The following is a 12006-nucleotide window of genomic DNA, read 5'->3' on the forward strand; positions in this document are numbered from 1 at the left end:
TGCAAATTTAAAAGGCTGCATATTCTTGCTGTGAGTTTTTCCATTTGGATATTAGAGTATTGTAAAACCTGCCTTCCTCATGATCTCCTCAGCCATCTCATCTGAAATATTTCTGCATGTTCCATTTCCATTGAAATTTGAAGAAAAATTGATACACCCTGGGAGGTGAAGCATTTGACAGTCATATGCAGGGAGAACATATTTACAGATAAGTAGATAAAAGAGAAGGAACAAGTGGCTGTCTCCAGAGGCTGGCTGACGCACTCCCTCCTGTGGTTCCAAGAAGCACTACCATTTGTCAGAAGCAGAATTTGACTTCTCCCAAGTTAAAAAATATCTCATGCTGTCAGAAAGGAAGCCAGGAAGCTTTGTAGTGAATGACCACTCACCTTAATATAATGTTGTGTTTTTGTAGAGAACATACAAGGGCCACCATGAAAAATATGGGTATTATATTTTTAAGGATGTTAATACATCATCTGGGAAGGAAAATCAAACCAACAGAAAGGTAAGCAGAATCTTTGAGTGAAGGTTCTTTTTGCAAGCCAAACTCTGGACTAACCCTAGGGGAAATTGTAGGAGAGACAAGTTTATTTTTGCCTCCTCTCTGGTTTCTGTCCCTGGCTGGCACCTTCCTCCCTTCCCCCATACTCCTAGGCTCCTTAGTCCTCTCTACTAATGCCACTCTGTGTTCCTGACTCCTGCCCCATGCCCTGGCTCAAAATCCTGTCTGTTTCAAGACCTGCAGCTACAGACACCCATGGATTGCCACATTATTTTGAGTAAGGTTTGATCTTACGTGAGGAGATGTTCTGGACACCATATGCTCTAATGGTGGGAATCTCATCAGAGGAAAGTTAATAGGAGAAATCATTTTGGCCTAAGAGGGACATGTTTTAGTGTCTTTAATTCATTCCACGGATGACTCAATCTGTGTTGGGATGCTCAGAAGAGAATGAATGAGGCCTTTGTCACTGGGTTGACAATAATTCTTTTCACTCAGTCTCTTCTTGTAGATACGTTGGTCAAAGAGCTGGAAACAGCTTTCAATACCATCAGCAGAAGTACTACTCACTTTTCCAAATCTGTTCTCATTTCCCATGGAAGTAGGAGTTTCCCTTCAGAAATGTTATTTTCTTCTGTTTGGTATCTTTTACATGCCATCTCTAAAACCGCATCCACTTGCCTATTAAAATCAGTCAGAACTTACTTGTAGTAACAAAAAAATTCAGCTATTTCTGTTGTGTAAGGTACTATGTAAAATACTTAATTCCTTCTCTCCAGGATCTTGGGAATTAGAAAAGAAACAAAAGACACTTACAAAATCATTAGAACCCAAGAGGCAATGTGGAAAGTGCCATATAAAAGGGATTTTTTTTTTTTTAAATCATGCTTTAGGGACTTGGAGTAGAAAAAAAAAATGGTTGTTTGCCTGGTGTTCAGGGAACTCCACATAATGGAATTATTGAGCTGGGCCTTGGAGGATGAGCAGGATTTGAGAAAACAGAGATGAATGGGTGAGGCCATTCTCCAAGAAAAGAATACTATGAACTGAAGAATGAAAATACAAAATCAGACCAGCTAACTTATTCATAGACCAATATGCAGCCAAACATTACTTAACATAAGCAAATGCAAAAAAGCAAGTTTTTCTGGTTTTAAAACATTTTCTCTGATGCATGGTTAGAAATGATTAGCTATTACATACCACAGTTCAAAAGTTATTTCATGTTTTCCATTATAAAATAATCTCATTAATTTCTCTAATGACATGCATAGAATTCATTAGTAAATATGTTACTCTTTTGAAACTAGTAAAAGCACTAAAAACACAAAAACACAAACAAAAAAACAAAAACAAACAAAAAAATTACCTAGTTCAGAATAGGAAAAGAAAAAAATCAAGAAGGAATTATTAAAATCTACTTATTTTTTCTGGCCCACTTATTTAGCTCAAAAGGCTATATTAGCAATGAGTAAATAAGCTTGATTGCAATGGACAATATAAATGTCCCAAACTAAATGACTTAAAGCAAGATACTGTTTCTAGTACTTTTTATTCAGAAGTAACTCACTGCAAAGTTTCTCTCTCTCTCTCTCTCTCTCTCTCTCTCTCTCTCTCTCTCTCTCTCTCTCTCTCTCTCTTTTCATAGCAAAGTCTTGCCTACTTTTAGAATATACTTGGGAATATAAAAAATAATGGTGTCATACTGGTCATTAATGATGTCATAACTTCCACAAATAAATCAATTCAAATTAAATCTTAAAATTGCTACAAGTTGGCACTTTTGCAGATGTTAGCAAGCTTTATGCAATTGAAGTACATTTAGATAAACCATTTTTATTTTGAGATTCGAGTAGGAGCCGATTCAACAATTTCCCCACTGCACCAAATAATTAATAACTGGTGGTCCTTCCATTAGAACCGTGCTTCTATTTGGGGGTAGGGGAAAGACAGAGAGGGGTCGGGAGAAGAAGTTCTGTCAGAACCTCATTTTAAGTAACATGTCATCAGGGGCCACATGCTTGTGGAACCAACAGCCAGAGGGCAACATTCAGGTATTGTATGGGCAGAGTGTTCAGAAAAATTCTATCTCTACCTGCCTCTATGACCATGTTAGAGATGTCGGTCGAGGGACTTGGACGACAGGCGTGCATTCTATATCAAATGACTATCATTAACATTATGTGAGAAAGCATTCCACAAAGAGTTGTATACAGTTCCATAAGAAATTATTGTTACTATCATTTATATAGACTTGTTTAATGATAGGAATTTTGCTAGATGCTTTACATGCATTATATCATTTAATAAAATTATTTAATTCTCACAACAATCCTAAAAGGTAGGTATCATTTTTCCTATCTTATAGCTGAAAATGCTAAAACTCAAAGAGTTAAATAAGGCTCCCAAGGTCATACAGTCAATAAAGAGTCAGGCAGGTGGTTGTAATATCCATGCTCTTTTCATAATTCAACTACTTTTAGTGCGCACTGGAGTGAAGAATTAAGAAAGACCATGGTCATCTCCTGTCTGCTATTCTACTGGTGCTATTCTTAATGGTGCTGGCTTCCCTGAATCTGTTTTTTCTATCTTCTTCGATATATTCCCTACAACCTTGCTCCCAAAGTGTGTGTTTTCAGCTGACTGCTTCTCTATCTGGGAAATAAGATATCTCTATGTTTACATCTTTAATTAACATGTCCAAGAAGATGTTCACGTGCTCAACAAGAGCCAGAAGATTGAAGCGTGGTTACAAAAAGATAAGACAAAATTAAGCTGTGTAGTGAATACAGGGCTATGGCCAGGGCAAGAAAAGTGACAGATGCTGTGTGCTGGGGATGATCAGACTACATTAGAGTTTGGGGTTGACATGGGACCCCATAACCATAGTCAGGTGATGGATATGAACACAGTGGCCTAAGAAGAAAAATTGCTACACATACCATTTGTACCTACAGGATGTCTTTGCCATTTAATAATTCACCAGGTTTTGCTTAGAACATACAGCACACAGCCCAATTGTATACAAATCTTGAGTCCTCCATAAATATCTCTTATTTTGATTTTATATTATTCACCAGTTTGAAGGCTTATGTAGTGGCATAAATTCAATTTGGGGTGTAAAGAACTATGGAATTTTTTCTTTCTGTAATTATTCTGTTGCTCAAAAGATCCTACCAATGGGTTTATAAAGGGACAAGGGAATGCACATAAATTCATTTTAACCTGTCTAGACTTAAGATTATCTAATAATGTAAATAGTTTTTGAGTAAATCCTTTAGTCTCTTTTAGATAAAAATGCTCAGATCCTCACTTCCCCTTCTTCTCTAAGATGGTATACAGGCATGGCTTAGTCCACCCACTACTTTTTTTTCTCTTAATTAATTAATTATTTTCAATTTACAATTTTTTTTCAAAGTCAAATTTTAACACATATAAGGGGGCCTTTGATTAATTTTTGTTCTGGTTTACTAATGAATCATGAAATTCTTTTAATTATTTTAAATTGAGTATATAAATTTCATATATTTGGCTTTCTTTTTAAGTATGTTTTTTAACTAATAAACACCTTTTCCTAAAAAGGTTTAAGCTTAAAATCACAGGTGTACTTATTTTAAATTGGAATTGTAATACCAACATATTACTCTTTTTTTTAAAGAGAGAGAGAGAAAGAGAGAGAGAGAGAGAGAGAGAGAGAGAGAGAGAGAGAGAGAGAGAGAGAATGTTTTTAATATTTATTTTTTAGTTTTCGGTGGACACAACATCTTTATTTTATTTTTATGTGGTACTGAGGATCGAACCCAGTGCCCCGTTCATGCCAGGCAAGCACGTTACCGCTTGAGGCACCTCCCCAGCCCCAATTACTCTTTTTTTTTTAAATTATTTATTTGTTCAAGTCAGTTATACATAACAGCAGAATGCTCTTTGATTTATTGTATACAAATGGAGCACAATTTTTTACTTCTCTGGTTGTACCCAAAGTAGGGTCACACCACTTGTGCAATCATACATATACTGATGTATGTAATGATATTTGTCTCATTCTACCATCTTTCCTACTCCCATCCCCTCTCCCCCCTTCCCTTTGCCCCATCCAAAGTTTCTCCACTCATCCCATGCCCCCCATCACCATTATGGATCAGCATCCACTTATCAGAGAAACCGTTCAGCCTTTAGTTTATGGGATTGGCTTGCTTAACAAGCTATTCTCTAATTCCATCCATTTACTTGCAAATGCCATAATTTTATTCTCTTTTATTGCTGAGTAATATTCCATTGTGTATATATACCATAATTTTATTCTCTTTTATTGTTGAGTAATATTCCATTGTGTATATATACCACAGTTTCTTTATCCATTGTGTATATATACCACAGTTTCTTTATTGAAGGGCATATAGGTTGGTTCCACAGTTTGGCTACTGTGAATTGAGCTGCTATAAGCCATGCACTATTAAATACAAACCCAGCTTACACCACAGGGGAGAAGATGGGATTCTTCAGACAACCATGGAACAGTGTTGTTGACTATTTGAGTGCTAATTGCCCTGCTGGCTTCCTAAGAGGAAGTCATTACCTACTATCACTGTAGTCTCCATGGGGACCCATTAGTGATTTGGGCTTTCTTGGCTTCCACAGGCAATTTGATATCCTCTTAAAATATGACGCATATCTGTCCCTAGTATATGTGCTCCATCTACATTGCTCCTTTTAGAACTACCTCACTCCACCTATGCAATCACCCTCTTCATAGCTCCAGAACAGAAGCTCAAACCTTGCAATATCTTGCCTATGCCAGAGAGAAAGAATAAGTAGTATGTGGCAAAACCAGTCTCAGCCCCTTTCTTCCTAACCACGTTGTTCTGCATGCTTACTGAAACCTGGCTGCACCCCAGCTTTGAAAAAAAGTGGCATCTTCACAAGCCTCTCCCACAAGAAAGGACAAATTGAGATTCAGGTGTAAGCTCTTTGCTTGACTCTACTTTCTCCTTTTCATCCATTTTCTCTTGGTCTCTTTTCTTGCCTAGATCTCCAAACATACATTCTGGATCATAGGTTTGCAAATTGTAGTCCCTAAACCAGCAAAATCTACCTCATCTGAAAGCTTGTTATAACGCAAATTCTAAAGCTCTGTTTCAGATGAGCTGAGTCAGAAACCTGGCCTTTGGGCCCCACAGTCTTTGTTTCAACAGACTTCCAAATGATTCTGGTAAATGCTAAATTGAGAATGGAAATACCTATCCCGATTGTCAAATTTGTCTTATATGACAAAGAGAGAAGAAAATTAATGAATTCTTTTTCAAATAATAGCTGTTGTCACAAGACTTGCTGCAAAATCTTTTGTTTTTTGAAAGTCAAAGGCTGATTATTACCTATAGTTTTCTATTTGTAGATTTTCTGTAAAAAGAAAGAAAGAAAGAGAACAGGGGAGGGATTGAGGGAGGGAAATAGGAAGAATAGAAGGAAGGAAAAATGAAAAAGAAGAGTGAAGAATAAAAATTTTTCCATACCTGAATGAATGCCTCTGAGGAGCAGGGCAAAGGCAAGGGGTAGGGGAGAGAGAGAATAATTAAATTTTTAATAATTTTAAATATCTTTTTAGTTGTAGATGGACACAATACCTTTATTTTATTTATTTTTATGTAGTACTGAGGATTGAACCCAGTGCCTCACATATGCCAGGCAAGTGATCTACCACTGAGCCACAACCCCAAGACCCAAAGAATAATTTAAAGTGTAAAATGCATTTCACTTGTGACTAACTCTTCACTACATGAGGATCACACTCTTCTATCACATTCTTAAGTTTAGGTCTTCTTTTAAAGTTTGGCCTTAATCTATATTTTAAAAATTTATTTCTTATTCTCTTCCTTAGGATCTTTCCACTCTAGCCATGTAGGTTTATTCATATTATCTTTTTCTAAATAACTGACTTTGACACTTACCCTTAAAATATCCTCACCCCCTCTGTATATCTGAATCATACTCATGCTTCCAACCTTGCTCATTTTCTTTCTCCATGAAATCTGGTTTGGCCATTCCAGAACGAGCTCTACCAATAAGCCTCTATTGAGTTAATAGACTACATTAATTAAACATATGGTTTTAAAAAATTGCCTGAGAATTTTTATATTTTAAAAAATTTAGCATGAAATAAACACTTTATGCTATAAATTATACTTCAGCAGGAAGAAAAAAGCAAAGACAACATTGCTCTTCATCATTTTGAAAAGAGAAGAAATCAAGAACCATCATCTAATGAAATCATTATCCAAGAAAGAGAGAAAGATGTGTCCTTTTTGGAAACCAATGGAAATAACCAAAGTAATAAATCCACAACTCCTTCTGCAAATAGACAGAATGAAGGCTATAGTATTCGTAACATAGGAAAAGCTCGGGATGGCCTAATGATGTCCATGTTTCCTGAATCCACTGGGAATAAAGGGGCTGAGGATGGAGATGATGACATCAGCAACCTGCACGACCAAGAAGAATATGGTGTGGCTCTCATCAGAAGTAATATGCCACATGGGGTGAGGCCAGCGACTGTGACTGTGACTGAGCTGTGGGGAGAAGAAAACAAAGAGCACAAACCCAGGAATGTTCTAAGCAAAATCCCATCAAGTGTCAACTATGCCAAAGCCCACTCAGAAGATAAAAGGAATCATCAACGAGATCCCCAAGCCCAGAAGAGCCCAGTAAAAAGCAAATACGCTCGTCACACCCACATCCGACGCAACACTCAGTACCTGAAACAGCTCTCCCGAGCCCGGAAAATCCCCAGTGATTTCGAAGGCAGTGGTTACACAGATCTTCAGGAGAGAGGGGACAATGATATCTTTCCTTTCAGTGGGGACGGTCAACCTTCTAAGGGCATTCCTAGCAAAGGAGGAGCTCTCAGTCCTGACCCAGAAAGTACAGGTGTTCAAACAGGACTTCCAGGCCCACGTGAAGCTGCGACTATTAACCCTGACATAAGGGGGGCAGATTATAATGAGATCCCAGAGAGAGAAGAAAGTGATGGCAACGCCATTGGAGACAAGCATCAAACAGGGAAAGGGGCAGGGACTGCTGACATCAGCCTGGTGGAGGGCAGCAATGACATCACAGGCACCACCAATTTTAAGGAACTCCCTGGAAAGGAAGGGAACAGAGTGGATGCTGGCAGCCAAAATGCTCACCAGGGGAAGGTAGAATTCCATTATCCTCATGTGCCCTCAAAAGAGAGATCAAAAGAAGGCAGCAGCGATACAATGGAAAGTGCCAATTACAACGAAATACCAAAAAATGGCAGAGGTAGCAGTAGAAAAGGTACAGAACTATCTAACAGGAACCGAGTGACCACAAATGGGAAACAAAGATTTTCTAGTCAGGGCAAAGGCCAGGGTCTGCTTGTTCCTTCTCACGGTCTTGATAATGATATCAAAAATGAAGTAGGTCCCCATAATGGCCCTGGTAATGAAGGGAATACAATAATGCAGAGCAGAAAAGGCCATTATGTACCCCATGGACGAAATAATTCTACATGGAATAAGAGTATGTCACAAAGGAAAGGCTCCTGGTATTACAGAAAACCCCATTCCAGTAGGAACTTTAGCCCCCCTAGAAGGGACGACAGTAGTGAATCTGACAGTGGCAGTTCAAGTGAGAGTGACGGTGACTAGTTACTAGAAGTCCCAGCAGAACCATTGGTATATCTAGTCATCTGCCAGTTGGTGGTGGAGAAGAGGCCCGGACAGCAGACCAGAGGGAGAGAGGACAGAGTTGGGAATGAGAGAGTCAAGAAGCCTGGTCTCCTCAGGGGAATTTTTTCTTTTTTTACTATCTTAATGGTCATATATGAATTTCTAATTAAGGTTATAACACTTCTAAAGGAAAAAAATCACTTATTAAGGATTTATATAATAGGTAATATTTGAATAGTTCTTATGGTTAAAAAGCTTGTGAATGTTGCAAATGTCTTCCTATGTTTTTTTGCTCTGAAAATAAACACTATTTCTCTTGGACAATCTGTAATTAAATGTTCTAGAGATAACTCTGTACATTGTGGTGCATTATTTCAGAGGTAACAAAACTAGTTTTGCCTCCAGCAAAGGAAGTGCATATGAAATTAATCTGCTGGATAAACCCTGAACGTGTTTCTCCAGCTCACATTGCTATGCCAGCTTTTCCTGACTTCTTTCTGCTCTAATGGAGATTTCCTACTTCACAGCCATCTACGCTCTTTTCTCTGTTGCACAACTATAAGTCATATTTTATTTCCTGAAACAAATCTTATGGAATCACATCTGTCAATTCTACTTCCTTCCAAAGGGAATAAGTGAGTAGAGAGAGGGCAATGGGAAAATATGAGGAGAAACAAAAGAAAAGGCAAAATAAAAACGTAGTTCAACATAAGAAAAGGGAAAATAAAAACGTAGTTAAACATACTGTTCATTGATGGATTCCAAATTATTATGAGCCAATTTCTTTCTCCCTTCCTTTACTGTAGATGCCTTTTCAGTTAATGATGTCCTATGAGACAGTTTTGGAATCAAAATCTGTCTCCTGTTAGGGAAGGATGAGGAATTATGGAAGGGTTTTTACCCCAACTGATAAAAGCAGCTTATACAGCTGGTACTACCTTTCTTCTAAGGCTTTTTTCTTGGTTTAACTTGAACATGCTGACCGAAGGCACCGAAGTCTTTTTGTGGCCATTGGGAAGGACAAAATAATCATGGCAATACAATAGAACAAGACCCATCAGGCCTCTGCTTCCAGTGTCCTTGTTCTATGAGAATGATTCCTCATGCTGGACCACCATTTATTTTGTTGTTGTTGTTATTTATAGCTGAACTGAATTCCTAACAGACATACCTCTTTGTCACTGACATCTTCTACATGAGAAGGGAAGAGAGAAGAAAAGGAGAAGAAGATGGAGAAAAAAATACTTATTCTCTAGTCTCTTTAGGATGCAAGTTCCAAAACAGCAGCAGTTATGACTGGGGCATTCTGTGAGGCACCCCCACTGTCAAGTTGAACAATGTGTGTGACACAGTAGACATGGGTCAATGCCCATATGGCATTATGGTACCTTAAACAGATCCTGAGTTCCAACACTAGGTAGAAGGTGCTTTGTTTCCAAATAAAAGTGGCAATATAAGCCATGGAATAAATGAGATTCTCCACATACACACAAATAATAGTGGCTTACCCACTCTAAGGTCTGCCAGGTGGCATGCTCTGTTAAATTCTTTAATTTGCATGGTTATTTTTACAATTTATACATAACTAAACAGAGTTTTCTAACTAGTAAGCTAGGATTTGTACCTAGGCAGCCTGACTCCAGAATTTTTATTGTCAAACTCACTTTACTGCCATATATTACATAGATATACATAAAACATAATTCATTTTACATATATATATATATATATATATATATATATATATATATATATATAATATGCATATTGTTATGGTTTGGTTATGAGGTGTCCCTGAAAGCTCATGTGTGAGACAATACTAGAAATTTCAGAGAAGAAATGATTGGATTGTGAGAGTCTGAACCCAACCAGTTAATTAATCCTTGATGGAATTAACTGAGTGGTAACTAGAGGCAGGTGGGGTGTGGCTGGAGGAAAAGGTTAATTTGGGGCGTGGCTATGAGGTATATATTTTGTATCTGGAGCTGGAGTTTCTCTCTTTACTTCTTGATCACCATGATGTGAGCTGCTTTCCTCTGCCACCCTCTCCTGTCATGATGTTCTGCCTCACCTTGAGCCCCGAGGAATGGAGCCAGGCTTCTCTGAACTAAGACCTCGGAAACCATGAGCCCTCAAATAAACTATTCCTCCCCTACAGTTGTGCTGGTCTGATCTTTTAGACATAGCAGTGAAAAAGCTGACTAAAACATACATATAGAGAAAGAGAGAGAAAGGGAGAGGAAACTTGGGGGGAAAAAATCCCAACTGGAACCTGAAAACAATGAATGTCTTTTTTTTTTTTTTTCTCTCACTCATTTCTAACTTTTGCACTTAACAGATGTCAGTATTGATGAAAAGACCCATCATGGAATGTCACCAGCAGAATTTCATAATCAACCAATAAACTATTACTAGTACTTTTTTTAAGTATAAGATAATTTTGGCAAAAACACAAAAACAAAAACAAAAAATAAACCTGGAGGCAGTTAATGAAGTAAAGACTATCATATCAGAATTTAAATTGCAAATAAGTATTTAGAAACCAAAGGTTGCTTCTATTTCAGGTTATATTGGACTTTTACAAGTGAATGATCTGATCACGTGAAAAACACTTGGGGTTGTAAAAGAAAAGCATGAATGGATAGAGAATGTGAATGCTTTCTTTGGGTAATTACAGGTTGTCTGTCCTAGTCTGCCTTCTAGTGGAGAAACTGCATCTCAACCTTCTGCTCAGATTTTGTCTCCTCTCTTCAAACTTCAGTGTTCATGGGCATTTCTTCAAAGCACTGGCAAAGTTCATATTTTCTTCATCCCTTCCACAGATGTGGAGGAGTTAGTTCAAACACAGAAAGATCAGAGACACTCAAGGACAATCTGAAATCAGACTGTGGAGCTTGTGCTTTATCTAAACCCGTGTTTCAGGCACTAAACTACATTATCTTCACTGTATTTAAAAATAAACATAGGTTTCCAAAACAGAGCAGAAAAGTTTAGCCTCTTAGAGTTGCCTTGTAAGGGATGATTGAAATGGACACATTCTGCCACCTTGTGCCCCAAAAGAAAAGCTCTCTGGTACCAGGCCTGGGAGCAGGTTCTAGACTCTATCACTTATTTGTGTACCTGCTATTCCTTCTATCTTCATCTCCCTAGATTTCTCTACTTATAAAGATATACCTTCATTTTGCGACTCTAATTTATCTATTTTCGATCACGCCAGACTTCTGGGACAAATTGTCTGATCTTTTTTTTTTTTTTTGCATAACATTCAGCTCAGTTGAAAAACATGTATTGAATGTCCACATTTTATAAAATTCCATGGGGATCAACAGAAGAAGAGAAGAGATGCCCCTGGCCCTTATCAAGAGTCTAATTTTGTCAAAGAGAAAGGCACACAAATGATATTAAGAAGAAGGTGGTAAATCCAATAATAGAAATTTAAATAAGGCAATAAAGGAGTTTTGAGGATGGGACAAGTAAGGATATCATAAAATACATTTTCCTCCAGGTATGACAGGTTGAGAGGGGCTGTAGATGATACATCTTCACAGTTGATATCCTCAAGTCATACTATTGTATTGTAGAACTTATGTAAGATGACCCCAGCCAGAGGACAGTTAAGTGGCAATGGGTAATGCAGGGTCAAGAGAGTTGGAACAAAGAATACAAGCCATAGGCATTTACTCAACACACTATTGCTGTAGTCCATAATAAGCACAATAACATTCCCACACTCAGTTTTTTGAAACAGCTTTGAACTATGCAGGAGCTCAAGATGACACAAGGTTCAATGGTACTATGATGCTTTCAAAGAAGCCC

The 12006-nt window shown here is 37.8% G+C and overlaps 1 protein-coding gene across 1 annotated transcript; it reads left to right on the top strand.

The window, feature by feature from the left end:
* Positions 1 to 424: 424 nt before the first annotated feature.
* MEPE (matrix extracellular phosphoglycoprotein) lies at positions 425 to 8169 on the top strand (the record flags this gene model as incomplete). Its single annotated transcript, XM_081304817.1, has 2 exons — positions 425 to 508; positions 6691 to 8169. Exon 2 carries the CDS (start codon positions 6913 to 6915, stop codon positions 8167 to 8169), a length of 1257 nt encoding a protein of 418 aa, XP_081160943.1. The 5' UTR covers positions 425 to 508; positions 6691 to 6912.
* Between the last annotated feature and the right edge of the window lie 3837 nt (positions 8170 to 12006).

Source organism: Spermophilus citellus (assembly GCF_964194105.1).
Source record: "Spermophilus citellus genome assembly, chromosome: 8".
In the NCBI taxonomy this organism is placed as follows: Eukaryota; Metazoa; Chordata; class Mammalia; order Rodentia; family Sciuridae; genus Spermophilus; species Spermophilus citellus.